At 43.6% G+C, this 18,347-nt stretch overlaps 1 protein-coding gene across 1 annotated transcript in view; it reads left to right on the plus strand.

Moving 5' to 3' along the window:
* LOC121572437 (ataxin-2-like protein) overlaps window positions 1–18,347 on the plus strand; it is a 48,857-nt gene that overhangs the window by 16,618 nt on the left and 13,892 nt on the right. Inside the window, 12 exon segments of the mRNA XM_045222422.1 lie at window positions 98–154; window positions 423–494; window positions 5,270–5,423; window positions 8,641–8,762; window positions 12,953–13,044; window positions 13,961–14,203; window positions 14,718–15,133; window positions 15,518–15,604; window positions 15,974–16,087; window positions 16,453–16,530; window positions 16,994–17,055; window positions 17,465–17,787. Of these exon segments, the coding sequence (XP_045078357.1) occupies window positions 98–154; window positions 423–494; window positions 5,270–5,423; window positions 8,641–8,762; window positions 12,953–13,044; window positions 13,961–14,203; window positions 14,718–15,133; window positions 15,518–15,604; window positions 15,974–16,087; window positions 16,453–16,530; window positions 16,994–17,055; window positions 17,465–17,787 (1,820 nt within the window).

The following is an 18,347-nucleotide window of genomic DNA, read 5'->3' on the forward strand; positions in this document are numbered from 1 at the left end:
GTACATAGTTGTCGATTTCTGAATCATTGGCCATACTGCACATAGCTGTAGTCTCCTTCAAGGTGAATGACTCTGTGTGTGCTGGTCCCTTTCCTAGGTGTTTGAGGGCGTCTACAACAATGCCAGAATGATACATTTCCTCACAGCTGTGGTGGTGAGTCATTTTTACCACTGCTCAGTTTCTTTGTCTGTTTTAGTCCTGAGACATGGCTGTAGAATTCTGGTGTCAATGGAGTCTACAGCCAATTTTCAGGGCTATGTCTGCACGGACATTTAGCATCTTGTCACGTCTAACCATAATGTTGTTGAAATAGCTCATCATAGTATTTTCTTAAATCTAACACACTATCTCCTACCTCTTCTCTTATTCTCCTGCCTTCATTCCTCTCTCCACATCACTCTCTTTTTTGCCTCCTTTACAGGGCTCCACCTGTGATGTAAGAGTGAAGAACGGCAATGTGTACGAGGGCATCTTCAAGACCCTCGGCTCACGGGTAAGTACATGAGAACCTCAAAGATCCAAACCACACCCTGTAGTTCTCCTTGACCAGGGACCAGGGTTGGTGTTCGCGGCTCTGATGTCTTTACTAGTCCTTGCGGTCTAAAGAAGGTTGTCTTCCCTCTAGGGCTGACCCCATTTAGTCGACTGGCCAATTGTTTGGTAGATAGGCTGTTGGTCGACCAAGATTATTTTAGTAGAGCAGTCGCAATCGCAAATAGATTTATAGATAACCATTTTCATGACACACGAGACACCTGTCTTATTTGGGCCTGTCTCAGTGGACTAATCCATTGCAGAGGCCGCGTAGATGGCATGGTCCAAGAAGAAGGGGAGTGTGGGTAAGATGCACGGCTCTTTCCCGCCACTTTGTGTGCATTCGTATTTTCATAACTTCACTGTGTAAATTGTTTGCCCTTTGATTGTTAGTGTCTATCAATTCCCCATTACATATACAGTATCATCAGTAGTAGCCTACATTTACAGTTAATTCCCATAATTTCTCATCTACAATGTTTGTTTTGTTACGGTAATTTCTGTTAATGCGTTTAAAATTATAATTATTACAGTCGTTTACCGTTCTCATTGTCAGAGTGGACACGTTATTTTCAGAGCTCATAACCTATGCTACACTTGTGAGAAACAAGTTTAGGTTTATTTCATTCCATTTATGAGTTTTGTCAATTTATTCATTGTCTTTTGTTTGGAGCGCTCCTGTCAATGTTGAGTAATATAGAGGTAGGCCTAGGCTACCTGGCCTGCGCGCAAATGTAGGCCTATAAATGTGCCCATTTGTGGATGTCTGATAGCATTTCTGATTGTCTTAACTCACCACCACTAATGAGCTGTGGAGCTTCTCAAAGTAATTTTCTATTCACGTCACACAGCAAGTAAAGGAAGTCTTATTTTATATATTTTTTTTAAACAAGGAAGTCTGTTTTTAGAATACTTTGAGAATGACAATGGTTCCTCAATGTATTAAAACAATATTTTTCGATAACCACTCGAAAGGGAAAGAGCTGGAAATATAAAAAAAAATCCTCTTATCCAGTGGAAATCTCATAAAATACCTTATTACTTCTTATCCCTTGCACAAATAGACTACAGCTGTGTCTGTCCTGAGCTCACTAGCGCGGGAAACTCTGAGGGCCCACAATATCCCAGACAATTTCCATACAAACAAAAATATTATTAATCTCAAATTCTGTACACAATTGTTTTTGCATCCCTGTTAGTGAGCATTCACCCTTTGCCAAGATAATTCATCCAGCTGACAGGTGTGGCATATCAAGAAGCTGATTAAACGGCATGATAATTACACAGGTGCACCTTGTGCTGGGGACAATAAAAGGCCACTTTAAAATGTGCAGTTTTGTCACACAGCACAATGCCACAGATGTCTCAAGTTTTGAGAGAGCGTGCAATTGCCATGGTGGTGACTGCAGGAATGTCGACCAGAGCTGTTGCCAGAGAATTTAATGTTCATTTTTCTACCATAAGCCGCCTCCAACGTCGTTTTAGACAATTTGGCAGTACGTCTAACCGGCCTCACAACCTTAGACCACGTGTAAGGCGTCGTGTGGGCGAGCGGTTTGCTGATGTCAACGTTGTGAACAGAGTGCCCCATTGTGGGGTTATGGTATGGGCAGGCATAAGCTTCGGGCAACGAACACAATTACATTTTATCGATGGGAATTTGAATGCACAAAGATACCGTGACGAAGGCCCATTGTCGTGCCATTCATCCGCCGCTATCACCTCTTGTTTCATCATGGCCCCATGTCGCAAGGATCTGTACACAATTCCTGGAAGCTGAAAATGTCCAGTTCTTCCATTGTTTGCATACTCACTTGGGCTGCTCTGGATCGATGTGTACGACAGTGTGTTCTAGTTCCCGCCAATATCCAGCAACTTCACACAGCCATTGAAGAGCAGTGGGACAACATTCTACAGGCCACAATCAACAGCCTGATCAACTCTATGCGAAGGAGATGTCGCGCTGCATGAGGCAAATGGTGGTCACACCAAGATACTCACTGGTTTTCTGATCCATTCTCCTACATTTTTTCTTTAAGGTATCTGCGACCAACAGATTCATATCTGTATTCCCAGTCATGTGAAATCCATAGATTAGGGCAGGGTTCTTCAATTCCGGTCCTGGGGGGCCGAAACACCTCTGTTTTTCATCCTCTCCTTCTAATCAGGGGCTAATTCAGACCTGGGACACCAGGTGAGTGCAATTAACAACCAGGTAGAAATAAAAAACAGAAGTGTTTCGGCCCTCCAGGACCGGAATTGAAGAACCCTGGATTAGGGCCTAATTAATTGTCAATTGACTGATTTCCTTATGAACTGTAAATCAGTCAAATCTTTTGAATTGTTGCATATTGCGACCTGGGAGCTGTTATTTCAGCTCATGAAACATGGGACCAACACATTTATTTATTTATTTATTTATATATTTATATACAGTTGAAGTCGGAAGTTTACATACACTTAGGTTGGAGTCATTAAAACTTGTTTTTCAACCACTCCACAAATGTCTTGTTAACAAACTATAGTTTTGGCAAGTCTGTTAGGACATCTACATTGTGCAAAGAAAAAGCCATATCTCAGACTGCCCATCTTAATCTTTTATTTTTATTGGCCAGTCTGAGATATGGCTTTTTCTTTGCAACTCTGCCTAGAAGGTCAGCATCCCGGAGTCGCCTCTTCGCTGTTGACGTTGAGACTGGTGTTTTGCGGGTACTATTTAATGAAGCTGCCAGTTGAGGACCTGTGAGGCGCCTGTTTCTCAAACTAAACACTCTAATGTATTTGTTCTCTTGCTCAGTCCAAACAAGGACATTTCGAAGTGACCCCAAACTTTTGAACGGTAGTGTATATACAGTACCATTCAAAGGTTTGGACACCTACTCATTCAAGGGTTTTTCTTTATTTTTACTATTTTCTACATTGTAGAATAATAGTGAAGACATCAAAACTATGAAATAACACATATGGAATCATATAGTAACCAAAAAAGTGTTAAACAAATCAAAATGTATTTTATATTTGAGATTCTTCAAATAGCCACTCTTTGCCTTGATGACAGCTTTGCACACTCTTGGCATTCTCTCAACCAGCTTCATGAGGAATGCTTTTCCAACAGTCTTGAAGGTGTTCCCACATATGCTGAGCACTTGTTGGCTGCTTTTCCTTCACTCTGCCGTCCGACTCATCCCAAACCATCTCAATTGGGTTGAGGTCGGGGAATTGTGGAGGCCAGGTCATCTGATGCAGCACTCCATCACTCTCCTTCTTGGTAAAATAGCCCTTACAAAGCCTGGAGGTGTGTTGGGTCATTGTCCTGTTGAAAAACAAATGATAGTCCCACTAAGCCCAAACCAGATTGGATGGTGTATCGCTGCAGAATGCTGTGGTAGCCATTCTGGTGTCAAGTGTGCCTTGAATTCTAAATAAATCACAGACAGTGTCACCAGCAAAGCACCATAACACCACCTCCTCCATGCTTTACGGTGGGAACTAAACATGGAGAGATCATCCGTTCACCCACACCGCATCTCACAAAGACACAGTGGTTTGAACAAAAAATCTCAAATTTGGACTCCAGACCAAAGGATACATTTCCACCGGTCTAATGTCCATTGCTCAGGTTTCGTGGCCCAAGCAGGTCTCTTCTTCTTATTGGTGTCCTTTAGTAGTGGTGTCTTTGCAGCAATTCAACTATGAAGGCCTGCTTCACACAGTCTCCTCTGAACAGTTGATGTTGAGATGCGTCTGTGACTTGAACTCTGTGAAGCATTTATTTGGGCTGCAATTTCTGAGGCTGGTAACTCTAATGAATTTATCCTCTGCAGCAGAGGTAACTGGGTCTTCCATTCCTGTGGCGGTCCTCGTGAGAGCCAGTTTCATCATAGCGCTTGATGGGTTTTGCGACTGCACTTGAAGAAACTTTCAAAGTTCTTGAAAATGTCCGTATTGACTGACCTTCATGTCTTAAAGTAATGATGGACTGTCATTTCTCTTTGCTTATTTGAGCTGTTCTTGCCATAATATGGACTTGGTCTTTTACCAAATAGGGCTATCTTCTGTATACCCACCCAACCTTGTCACAACACAACTGATTGGCTCAAACGCATTAATTAAGAAGGAAAGAAATTCCACAAGTTAACTTTTTAAGAAGGCACTACCTCATGAAGCTGGTTGAGAGAATGCCAAAGCTGTAATCAAGGCAAAGGGTGGCTATTTGAAGAATCGCAAATATAAAATGTTTTTTTGATTTGTTTAACACTTTTTTGGTTACTACATGATTCCATATGTTTTTTCATAGTTTTGATGTCTTCACTATTATTCTAAAATAGGAAAAAAATTAAGAAAAACCCTTGAATGAGTAGGTGTGTCCTAACCTTTGACTGGTAGTGTATAATAATAACAATAATAATAATATGCCATTTAGCAGACGCTTTTATCCAAAGCGACTTAGTCATGTGTGCATAACATTTTTTTTGTATGGGTGGTCCCGGGGATCGAACCCACTACCTTGGCGTTACAAGCGCCGTGCTCTACCAGCTGAGCTACAGATATTTTTTTTGTGTGTAGGTATTTTAATTAAACACAGAGTGTTTCTATATATGGAAAAATACACGTTTTAAAATGTCAACCAATCGATTAGTCGAAAGAACAGATGACTCTTGGTCGATTTAAAGATAATTTTTGTGTCGGGGACAATCCTACTTCCCTCTGACTTAAATGTTCTTCTGTCTGCAGTGTGAGCTGGCGGTGGACGCAGTCCACAAGCGAGGCGAAGACGAGTGGCCCGCCCAGCCCCGGAGGGAGCAGATCACAGACACCATGATCTTCAGCCCCTACGATGTGGTCACCATGACCTGCCGAGACGTGGACCTAAACTATGCCACCAGAGGTACAGATGAGTGATTTTTCTCAATTGTATAAAATCCGTCATCCCCTCACCTCTCCTTCATCTTCACTGGTCTGTAAGAACAGACCAGGTGAAAGCCAACCTAATGATGATCTTACACCATATTGTTTTCACTTCTCAAGTGCAGAGGAAGAAGGACGAACTTTGAAGCAATTGAGACAGCTAGGGAGAAGTGAGATAGGGAGGGTTGGACAGAGGGAGGTTTGTGTTATAGGTTAGTGGTTGATCAACGTGTAGATTGTCTGCATTGTCCGGTAAGGGATGAGTGGTTTAATGCATTTGTAGGTCATTGTCGATGGTTACATTAACCAGGTTTCCATCCAACCATTTCATTTGGATGAATTTCCTGACGCATATAAAAAGTCATGACAGTCCTGATGGAAACAGGACATTTGTCAGTGAAATGTCCTAATGTCGACAAATCAGAATACGCTAGACGAGTGGATTATTTTTTTGCCGGTGAAATAGATAATGCGACAATTGCGGTGGACATGCTTTTGATACAGTGGGGAGAACAAGTATTTGATACACTGCCGATTTTGCAGGTTTACCTACTTACAAAGCATGTAGAGGCCTGTACATTTTATCATAGGTACACTTCAACTGTGAGAGACGGAATCTAAAACAAAAATCCAGAAAATCACATTGTATGATTTTTAAGTAATTCATTTGCATTTTATTGCATGACATAAGTATTTGATACATCAGAAAAGCAGAACTTAATATTTGGTACAGAAACCTTTGTTTGCAATTACAGAGATCATACGTTTCCTGTAGGTCTTGACCAGGTTTGCACACACTGCAGCAGGGATTTTGGCCCACTCCTCCATACAGACCTTCTCCAGATCCTTCAGGTTTCGGGGCTGTCGCTGGGCAATACGGACTTTCAGCTCCCTCCAAAGATTTTCTATTGGGTTCAGGTCTGGAGACTGGCTAGGCCACTCCAGGACCTTGCGATGCTTCTTACGGAGCCACTCCTTAGTTGCCCTGGCTGTGTGTTTCGGGTCATTGTCATGCTGAAAGACCCAGCCACGACCCATCTTCAATGCTCTTACTGAGGGAAGGAGGTTGTTGGCCAAGATCTCGCGATACATGGCCCCATCCATCCTCCCCTCAATACGGTGCAGTCGTCCTGTCCCCTTTGCAGAAAAGCATCCCCAAAGATGATGTTTCCACCTCCATGCTTCACGGTTGGGATGGTGTTCTTGGGGTTGTACTCACCCTTCTTCTTCCTCCAAACACGGCGAGTGGAGTTTAGACCAAAAAGCTCTATTTTTGTCTCATCAGACCACATGACCTTCTCCCATTCCTCCTCTGGATCATCCAGATGGTCATTGGCAAACTTCAGACGGGCCTGGACATGCGCTGGCTTGAGCAGGGGGACCTTGCGTGCGCCGCAGGATTTTAATCCATGACGGCGTAGTGTGTTACTAATGGTTTTCTTTGAGACTGTGGTCCCAGCTCTCTTCAGGTCATTGACCAGGTCCTGCCGTGCAGTTCTGGGCTGATCCCTCACCTTCCTCATGATCATTGATGCCCCACGAGGTGAGATCTTGCATGGAGCCCCAGACCGAGGGTGATTGACCATCATCTTGAACTTCTTCCATTTTCTAATAATTGCGCCAACAGTTGTTGCCTTCTCACCAAGCTGCTTGCCTATTGTCCTGTAGCCCATCCCAGCCTTGTGCAGGTCTACAATTTTATCCCTGATGTCCTTACACAGCTCTCTGCTCTTGGCCATTGTGGAGAGGTTGGAGTCTTTGAGTGTGTGGACAGGTGTCTTTTATACAGGTAACGAGTTCAAACAGGTGCAGTTAATACAGGTAATGAGTGGAGAACAGGAGGGCTTCTTAAAGAAAAACTAACAGGTCTGTGAGAGCCGGAATTCTTACTGGTTGGTAGGTGATCAAATACTTATGTCATGCAATAAAATGCAAATTAATTACTTAAAAATCATACAATGTGATTTTCTGGATTTTTGTTTTAGATTCCGTCTCTCACAGTTGAAGTGTACCTATGATAAATATTACAGACCTCTACATGCTTTGTAAGTAGGAAAACCTGCAAAATCGGCAGTGTATCAAATACTTGTTCTCCCCACTGTATGTCACGCAATGATATGTTACGTTGTACTACTACTACCACCACCACGACATGGAAAGGCATAGGCATTTAGAATAAGTTATTATGCACTTCATAACTTATTTCATAACTTCATAACTTAGTGTGGTTAAGTGCACGGTGATGAGCGCCATGCAAATAAATATAGAGGGTAGGCTATTATTTGAATGATGCTGGTGACATGATTGGTGCTTGGCTGCCAATTATCACATAAAAATGATCTTGCTTTTATCCATATCATCATATAACCTACCCTGTCCACTTTATCAGCGAACTATTGGCTGCAGTCCCCTGTAGCTCAGTTGGTAGAGCATGGCGCTTGCAACGCCAGGGTTGTGGGTTCATTTCCCACGGGGGCCAGTATGAAAATGTATGCACTCACTTAACTGGAAGTCGCTCTGGATAAGAGCGTCTGCTAAATGACTAAAATGTACAGAGCATGCGGCAAAACCAAATTGGACAAGTATGCTATTTATCGCAATAGTTTTTGTGACCAAACCATCAGTAGAAAATGCAATGGTATCACATTGAACTTCTGTTTCTTTTAGAATATTCACATAAATCTGTCACCAATTGGATGGAAACCTAGCTATAGAGTCCCAAAATGTTTTGCATGTCAGCAATCATATGTTTTCAAGATATAGGACTTTCAGAAAGCTAATTGTAAAAATGCATCATATGATGCAAAATGCATCGTCATCATGATGATGTGGCAAGTTGCAATTTGCTTTTTGAAAGTCCTATATCTTGAAAACATGATTGCTGTCATGCGAAACCTTTTGGGACTGTATCAACAATGTACCAATAAAAAATATAAAAGGGGATTTTGAGTGGATTATTCCTTAAAGGCAGAATTCCACGTTGAGATCCTAATGCACAACTGAGTGCTAAACTAATAAGAAGTCAAGGTAATTTGCATGGGGTCATAGTTATATTGTGTAAGAATGTAATGTGTTGTCTGCTTACGATAAACACACGTTGTGGGGACAGTCTATGGGTCGTATAAAGATCAATACCTCTTCTCTGTCTCACGCATTACTTTTTGGATAATGGTTGTGTTTCTACCCTGTATGTGCAGACACATTCATAGACACGGCCATCAGCTCGACCCGTGTCAATGGGGAACACAAAGAGAAGGTGCTGCAGAGGTGGGAGGGAGGTGATAGCAACGGAGAGGCCTTCGATCTGGAGAACGATGCTGTGAGTCTAACACACTCTTATATGTATGCACACACACAAACGCTCATACTCGCTCATTCACTCTGACAATCACACACATCATCACTCTTTTTGACACACACACACACACACCAGTGGCGGTCTGTGCCTTTTAAGATGAGGGAGGACGATTACATGTTTTATGCGCGAGGCCTTATTTCTATTACAGCATATTGGATGACTATCATTCATATTCCATTCACCCAGCTCAATGTAACATTGATAGGTTTAGGCTACCACATGATACTCACATTTTCCCTGTACTGTACACATCATGAGGTTGCTACAACCTACGAATGAAAGTTTACAACGTAGGTGCACAGGTCAAGAGAGAAATTTGAGTAAGCAAGGTGACAGTGACACATTCAATACTGCCTTGTAGAGGTCTGCACAGGACTGTTTTCGTCATCCTGCTCCCGCCCACACCTGCAGCTTTTCATACCGCACCCCGCCCGCACCTGCTGCCTTTCTGTCCGACTCCCACCCGCTACCGCAAGAACTGGTTCCAAACCAGCAATATTATTTTAGGCGTATGTGACGCAGCTCACTTGCCCGCCATGGTCTCAGCAATTTTGCGCCCCGTAGGCAATATCAAATGCACAAAAATAACTTGATAGGTTAAAGTATCAGATTCTCACGTGGCCCATTTATATTAGGCTATCTGTATTACTGGGCTATATCAGCCAATATGCTAGATTGGAGAGACTTGCACTTTCTCTTGAGCTATTTTTATAGCTTATCTTTTAGAAGTGGGAAGATTTTAAGACGGAGAAATATGGTTGATCAATATTTATTTCTAGGCAATGTGGTAAACTATAGCCTAATCATATTTAGGAAGTACATTTTCTTGGAAAGATAACTGCCCCGTGCTTCTCCGCCCATGCATAGGCTAAAGCCTACTCTATTTAATTGAGACCACACGCCCACCGGACCTCGCACGCATGGCTACTGAACTTGAAGCAGCAAGAATGATGACAGCGACACATTTTGCGTATAGAATATAGCCTACCTTCTAGGAGGCCAATTTGCAGGCAGAGACAAGTAAATGGGTAATCAATACTTATTGAAAATGAAAAGGTTGCAGCGCTCGCTTTTCAATGATTATATTTTCTAATTGCTCCTCGACTCACGTTGGTTGAGCGCCCTCCACTTCTTTCCATTATCAATATTTATTTACAGACACTTTAGTAAACTACAGTCGTGGTCAAAAGTTTTGAGAATGACACAAGTATCGGTCTTCACAAAGTTCGCTGCTTCAGTGTTATGAGATATTTTTGTCAGATGTTACTATGGTATACTGAAGTATAATTACAAGCATTCCATAAGTGTCAAAGGCTTTTATTGACAATTACATTAAGTTTATGCAAAGAGTCAATATTTGCAGTGTTGACCCTTCTTTTTCAAGACCTCTGCAATCCGCCCTGGCATGCTGTCAATTAACTTCTGGGCCACATCCTGACTGATGGCACACCATTCTTGCATAATCAATGCTTGGAGTTTGTCAGAATTTGTGGGTTTTTGTTTGTCCACCCGCCTCTTGAGGATAGACCACAAGTTCTCAGTGGGATTAAGGTCTGGGGAGTTTCCTGGCCATGGACCCAAAATGTCAATGTTTTGTTCCCTGAGCCACTTAGTTATCACTTTTGCCTTATGGCAAGATGCTCCATCATGCTGGAAAAGGCATTGTTCGTCACCAAACTGTTCTTGGATGGTTGGGAGAAGTTGCTCTCGGAGGATGTGTTGGTACCATTCTTTATTCATGTCTGTGTTCTTAGGCAAAATTGTGAGTGAGCCCACTCCCTTGGCTGAGAAGCAACCCCACACATGAATGGTCTCAGGATGCTTTACTGTTGGCATGACACAGGACTGATGGTAGCGCTCACCTTGTCTTCTCCGGACAAGGTGTTTTCCAGATGCCCCAAACAATCTGATGTTTTTCCTGGATAGAAGTGGCTTCCTCGCTGCCCTTCTTGACACCAGGCCATCCTCCAAAAGTCTTCGCCTCACTGTGCGTGCAGATGCACTCGCACCTGCCTGCTGCCATTCCTGAGCAAGCTCTGCACTGGTGGTGCCCCGATCTCGCAGCTGAATCAACTTTAGGAGACGGTCCTGGCGCTTGCTGGACTTTCTTGGACGCCCTGACACCTTCACAACAATTGAACCTCTCTCCTTGAAGTTCTTGATGATCCGATAAATGGTTGATTTTAGGTGCAATCTTACTAGCAGCAATATCCTTGCCTGTGAAGCCCTTTTTGTGCAAAGCAATGATGACGGCACGTGTTTCCTTGCAGGTAACCATGGTTAACAATGATTTCAAGCACCACCCTCCTTTTTAAAGCTTCCAGTCTGTTATTCTAACTCAATCAGCATGACAGAGTGATCTCCAGCCTTGTCCTCTTCAACACTCTCACCTGTGTTAACGAGAGAATCACTGACATGTCAGCTGGTCCTTTTGTGGCAGGGCTAAGATGCAGTGGAAATGTTTTTGGGGGATTAAGTTAATTTTCATGGCAACGAGGGACTTTGCAATTAATTGAAATTCATCTGATCACTCTTCATGACATTCTGGAGTATATGCAAATTGACATAATCAAAACTGAGGCAGCAGACTTTGTGAATATTAGTATTTGTCATTCTCAAAACGTTTGACCACGACTGTACAGTGTAATCATATTTAAGTTAACTTGATATGAAATTAACTGCCACGTGATTCTCCGCCCATGAACTCGCACGCCCAACTAGGAGAGGAGAGGTAGGCTACTGAAGTTGAAGCCATGAATTCTGAGTGTGTGAATAATCCGAAAAATATGTGCTTTTAATACAATAGGTAGGCTGAAAGGCTCTGCGCGGTCTGAAGTGGCCGTACAGCATTTACTGAGATCCAGACTTCAGGGCTTTCATACTTCTTGTGCTTAGCGGTGCAGAGCAGAGTTATTGTGTAGGAAGTTGTCAAGGAAGTGAGTTCGTGTTTATACAGGATGGACCGCCCCCACCTACCTTGAACACTCTTGCCTGCATCTAGCTGATCTAGGGTGTAATCATTAGTCCAACAGTTGCAAATGAGAGTTTCTATTGGACAAATTCAGTTATGTTTATCCCCGTTTCGTTCTGTTTAAGAAACGTTTTTCAACAGAATCGGCGGAATGAATACACCCCTGATCACCCGCAAACACAGTTCACTTTCATAGCTGCCATATACAAACCGCATGATCACTTTGTTCGTTGTATAATTCCTTCTCGCATCTACGTGCTCTCCTCCTCTCACCTTTTCCCTTCGCTTGTGGATTTCAATGCACAACAGCTATCTGTGACCAGGCGAGAGAACCTTTCCAAGCCAAACCTTCATACCATAACCGCTACACACTGCCTACATCGTTGTCAACATAGCTACTAGAACTAACGTGTTAGTAAACCCGCTACAATCATGCAGTACAGCAAGCAGTTTAGCAGTTACACCGGCGGGCTCTGGTGGCAATAAATTAATAAAACCAAACGCTTACCTTGACTCGGAAGAGTTCCAGTGTTGGATAGCCAGCTAGTTTACATAGTATCCCTCTCTGTTTGAGTAGGCTAAACTAGCTAGCTGCCTTCGCTAGTTAAGCAAGTGAAAAAATTTATAAAAATAAAACAAAATATAGCTAGCTCTCTCTCGGTCTCTCTCCTCCTTCATTTTTGAGGAAATTAATTTGTTCAAAACAGTTCAACTATTGTCTTTCTCTTTGAGTCAACTACTCACCACATTGTATGCATAATTCTCTGATCCTTTTGATTAGATGGACAAGATGTAAGTTCATGCTGCAAGAGTTCTGATAGGTTGGAGGACAGCCTCCAGAAGTTGTCATAATTATTGAAGGGGGTGAGAACCATGAGCGTCCTATGTATTGTATTGAAGTCAGTGTACCCAGAGGAGGACGGAAACTAGCTGTCCTCCGGCTACACCATGGTGCTACCCCAGAGAGTGCTGTTGAGGCTACTGTAGACCTTCATTGCAAAACAGTGTGTTATAATTATTTGGCAATATGAATATATTTAGTGTAGTTTTATCAAATTTACTGAGGAGGATGGTCCTCCCCTTCCTCCTCCGAGGAGCTCCATTGATGCACACAACCTGGAGCTTCTTACCGCCACACGCTTTGGCAACTTACTCACAAAGTTTTCTCGCTCCCTCTCAGTCCAACGGTTGGGATGCCAACGAAATGTTTCATTACAACAAGGTGAACTTCGGCGTCGAGTCTACCTACGACTCCAGCCTCTCAATGTACACGTAAGTCCACCTCCATGTCAACACACAAACCAATAAACCTTCAAGGTCTTCAAGGCCTAAACAGAGTCAACCTTTTGAAATTAATATGCCCCTGAATCTCTATCAGAGCTGGGTTTAAAATACTTGAAAGATCATTTCAAATACTTAATCTGTGCCTGTTTGAGCATGCCTGGCTTAATAAACCAATAGAGAAGTCCCAAAACTGCAAATCTCTCCCATCTGGCACTCCAGGCACACTTGAGCAATCACAAAGTATTTGAACCCAGATCTGATCTTCATACATGATTGTTTGTATGTACACTACTTGTTCAAAAGTTAGGGGTCACTTAGAAATGTCCTTGTTTTCGAAAGAAAAACAATTTATTTGTACATTAAAATAACATAAAATTGATCAGAAATACAGTGTAGACATTGTTAATGTTGTAAATGGCTATTGTAGCTGGAAAAGTTATTTGTTTCTGGCCATTTTGAGCCTGTAATCAAACCCAAAATTGCTTATGCTCCAGATACTCAACTAGTCTCAAGAAGGACAGTTTTATTGCTTCTTTAATCAGCACAACAGTTTTCAGCTGTGCTAACATAATTGCAAAAGGGTTTTCTATTGATCAATTAGCCTTTTAAAATGATAAACTTGGATTAGCAAACACAACGTGCTATTGGAACACAGGACTGATGGTTGCTGATAATGGGCCTCTCTACGCCTATGTAGATATTACATAAAAAAATCAGCCGTTTCCAGCTATAATAGCCATTTACAACATTAATGTCTACACAAAAAAATTGCTTTTCTTTAAAAAACAAGGACATTTCTAAGTGACCCCAAACCTTTGAACGGTAGTGTATGCATCTATGCATAGTGTTGATGTTCACAATCTCTCTCTTCTTTTCTCTCTCTGTCTCCCTCCCTGTCCTTCAGGGTCCATCTGGAGAGGGGCAGCACGGAGGGCTTCCGGCAGCGGGAGGCGCGTGCCGCCCGCATGGCTAGTGAGATCGAGTCCAGCCCCCAGTACCGCCACCGCGTCTTGCTGGAGAACGGGGAGGGCAAGAGCGAGGAGGACAAGTACAGCGCTGTGGTGCGCGGTGGCGAGCGGGAGGGGGGGGAGCGGGGGAGGGAGAGCCCCAGGGAGAAGGGCTGCGACAGCCCCGGCATAGTCAGCAGGTGAGTGCTCCGGTCAGGCTGTATTCTTTGGCTATGTCACAATTCACCACCCTTTTCCAGAAGTGTGCACTTCATGGATTCAACAATGGTGGAAATTAACTATTTCTAGCCAATTATTTAATGTTTTTAAATACACAATGGTGAGTGAAAAAGTGCACACTTGGAGAGAAGGGTGGAGAATTGCGATATAGCCTTTGGCTAGTGTGTGGGGGGGTGTCACTATTGGCTACTGCTAAGTGATTTGTGTATTTGAGATGGACCACATTTCAGTCGGACTGAGTAGAATCGCTGCTCTACAAATCAACTGGCATCCCAATTAACTACTCATTATGTGATCAAGATTAGTGATTCTGCGCCTCACCTTGCTCAAACTGATCCCCTGATCATGCTGGAAGTCTTAGTGCTTTGGCAGCAGTGGATGGTCAGATTGGGAAAAGCATGATATACAGTATTAGGCATGTTCCCATGGTACCCCGCCCCCCCCTTTCACTCTTTCTGTTTCTCACTCTCTCAGGGAAGGCAAATACATTTCGTTACCCCAGCGAGCGAGGGAGATGGGCGTGTCGGGGGGCAGCATGAGAGGAGAACGCGGGCGGGCAGAGCGAGGCCCTGGAGGAGGAAGCGGCGGACCCCAAGGTCACAACCGCATGAGCTACCGCTCTGCCATTCCCTCCTCTTCCTCCCCCAGACCTCCCCTGCCCTTTGCCACCGGCGGCCCCCAGCCCCCTCCCCCCTCCTCGGAGTGCAGCAGCCCCCTCTCTGGTAGAGGTTACTCCCCCCACCACCCCCAGGGCTGCCCTGGCACCGCCAGCCCCTACGCCCCTACCTCCACCGGGGGTCTGGCCTCAGCCAACGCCGCCCCCACTTCAGCTAGTCCCCCCACCCCCCATTCCAACTCGCTGTCGGACACTGGTAGGCCCGTCAACGGAGGTGAGTGAAAATATTGCTGTGTGTTTGGGGAGTTATCTGTGTTGTAATGGGATGTCTGTGTGCCTACGTGGATGTGTTACACCAGAAAGCATACATGGCAGTCATGAATTATTTGTTTTTATAAACTGGGGGGTTCTAGCCCTGAATGCTGATTGGCTGCTCTAATTACGTTGGTAACCAGTTTATAATAGCAATAAGTCACCTCAGGGGTTTGTGATATATGGCCAATGTACCACGGCTAAGGGCTGTGTCCTCCTCGGGCCTTATAACTTAAGTTTGCACTGTGTGTGCAGTCTTGAAAAGTAATAGGTGAAGCTTCCAATAATATATTGTCAGTTAATTGTAGGGAAATTGAACCTCCTCTCTTCCTTTTCCCTGCCCCAGTGTCTTCCAGGTTGTCCCCCAAATCACAGAGACCCGCCCAGTCAAACCGACCGGTCCGGACACCTAACTCACACACACAGTCCACAGGTTAACATACAACTATGCCTTTTATCTCACACTTTGTTTACACACTTGTTCAAGACACACTCCAGAACTCAAGACACAGACATTCTGCCTCATCATAGACTAAGTCCAATGAAAATTGCTACTAATGGTTGATGTTGGTTAGTAAACTAACTACTAACTCACATTTCATGTGCGTCTGATATGGCACACTATTCCCTATATATATAGTGCACTACTTTTGTCCCTACATAGGGAATAGGGTGCCAGGGCACAAAGTAGTGCACTTTAAAGGGAACAGGGTGCCATTTCAGACACAGCCAAAAATTCTAACCATTCATAACGACTCATTGTCTTCCACTCTGACCTCTGTTCTGTCTCGTCCTCCATCAGCCTCCCGCTCCCCGAAATCTGACTCGCAGGACTCAGTGCAGTACCTGGACACGTCATCCTTCTCCATGCCCGCCCAGAAAACATCAGGCCCCGCCCCGCTCTTCCCCATAGATGGTACGAACAATGACAACAATCAACAAACTATATTTATAAACAAGTGGAGACAGGTTTTGGTTGTTGAGTAGTAGTGATGACAATGAAATTGCTAATGATAATAAGTATTTATAAAACCGACTTTCATACATTTGGCTGAAAGCACAACTACATCTTCCATGTCCGGTCTCCATTTTTTTTCACATTACTTATTGAGTCTATATTAGGTAATGAAAAGGGCCCAACTGTCATCAGGACAGGGTCACCTGTACAATAACCAGACAGGTGTTTTGTGGGAATCTGTTCAAGTGGTTGGGGTTTTCCAGTGGCTAATTGGTCCCCTGTGTGTTTTTCTCTATCTCTCATTCCGTCTGTCTGTTCTACAGTGAACGAGATTCTCTGCACGGCTGCCAAAGAGCGATCAGCAGAGAGTCCAGGCAGCACGGAGGATGGCAAGAATAAAGGTGTGTCTCTGTGTGTGTAATTTGTGTTTTTGGGAGGGAGTTTGTGTGTATTAGAGGTCAGACACACCTCGACAACGAATGGCTAAAGCACCTGCTGGGTGTCGCTGAACGGTGACTGTTTGCGCTGATTCAACATGTAGACACCGTTGGGAAATTAACAGAAAATGACGGCAGATATTCTGGTTGGTAGGATGGCTAGTGGCCACCCCTTACTTTTAACGGTTTGTCGTCACGGTGTGTCTCGGCTCAAAAAATGTGCGCGTGTTAGTGTGTGCATGTTAGTGAGTCAGTCAACTGTTGTCGTAGATGAGAAGAGTATCCCTGTAGAAAAGCATTTGTTTGCCATAAGGTGCTGTCTGAAAGAAAAGTGCAGCCAAAAACAGCCACATCACTTTCTATCCTGCTTGAGAACTTGTAATGAAGTTGACTCTTTTGTACCCTTTCTCTCTCCCTTTCCTCTCAGCCCCCTCCATTCAGCAAAGGTCACAAATTGAAGAGCTGCGGAAATTCGGCAAAGAATTCAGGGTAAGACTTCTGTCGCTTCTCCTCAGCTAAATTCTCTTGATGAGAAGATTTGTTCTGTCAAGTCCTGAGCTGGTGGTATTTCAGGAGCAGGACCAAGTTGGACAGATGGGAACTTTTATAAGTAGTCGGAAATAAATTACTTGCATTTCTTGTTTATAAAGAATTCTGAAAATGGATGGCTTAGTATCAACCGTCAACTGTTTGACCCTTTTAAGCATGTATTTTTAAATTAACTTGGAAATGTGTTTTGAGAAATGCAAGCGGTCTAGCACCCCTTACTGAAGTTTCATACTCCTTGTCATTTTATTTCCCTCGTGTTTCTTTATTTTTAGCATAGAGTGCATTGGGATGCAGTTGCTTCATATGAATTGTGCTGTATAAATAAATATTGATTTGTGATTCTCCTCAGCTTCAGCCCAGCGGATGTGGCTCCAGTGCTGCAGCGGTATCTCCCTCCGACACGGCCAAGCCCTCTCCCTCGGACCCCAGCCCCGCCTCCTCAGACTCCAAACAGACCTTCGCCCCCCAAAGTCCCTCCCAGCCCACCGCTTCCCCCTCAGGGGACCCCGCCAAGGAGCCCAGTGCCAGCGCAGCCGCCACCACCAGTACAGCCGCCACCACCGCTGGCCCCATTTCAGACAGGCAATCGCCAGGACAATCCCAGTCCGCCAGGACCCCAGGAAGTGAGGAGTCCAGACAGGACAAGGTGGATCGAGTGGAGGGTGTGATTGAGTGAGTTTTGCGGAAGACAGAAAGGGGATTTCTTTCTGGTAGTGCTGAGCGATTAACCAAAATGTTGGTTATTTTTCATTTTTTAAGCAACTAATTGACCAACATCGGTTCAATTATTAGAATTCCATTTCGTTTGTTTCTCTAGAGATGAATCAGATCAAGCCCAAACTGTGCAATGTAGTAGGGAGTTGTAGTTCCCAACAGGCCAATATTCTACATAGTTTAGCGCATTGACCATAATCAATTGCACGTCTACTTGTCCAGACACTGAAAGGGAGAGAAGAGAAAGGAGACGTGCTATCCAGAGGGATAGAGAGCAGTTGCTTCACGAGGTATCTCTACCTGAAAAAACATAATCTAATGATCGATAGTTGGTATTTAGCAGTCATAAGTATGCCTTATTTACTTTGAAGAACTACTAAAATTGGGATTTTGTCACAGTATAGACAGCAGCTCTATAGAAATTAGAATTAAATAATAAAGTAATCAAATAAAACAAATATAATAATATACACAACTGAAATATTTTATTGAAGTAATGTGAATATATTATGGTTAAT

The sequence above is a fragment of the Coregonus clupeaformis genome, chromosome 1 (genome assembly GCF_020615455.1).
Source record: "Coregonus clupeaformis isolate EN_2021a chromosome 1, ASM2061545v1, whole genome shotgun sequence".
Lineage (NCBI taxonomy): Eukaryota > Metazoa > Chordata > Actinopteri > Salmoniformes > Salmonidae > Coregonus > Coregonus clupeaformis.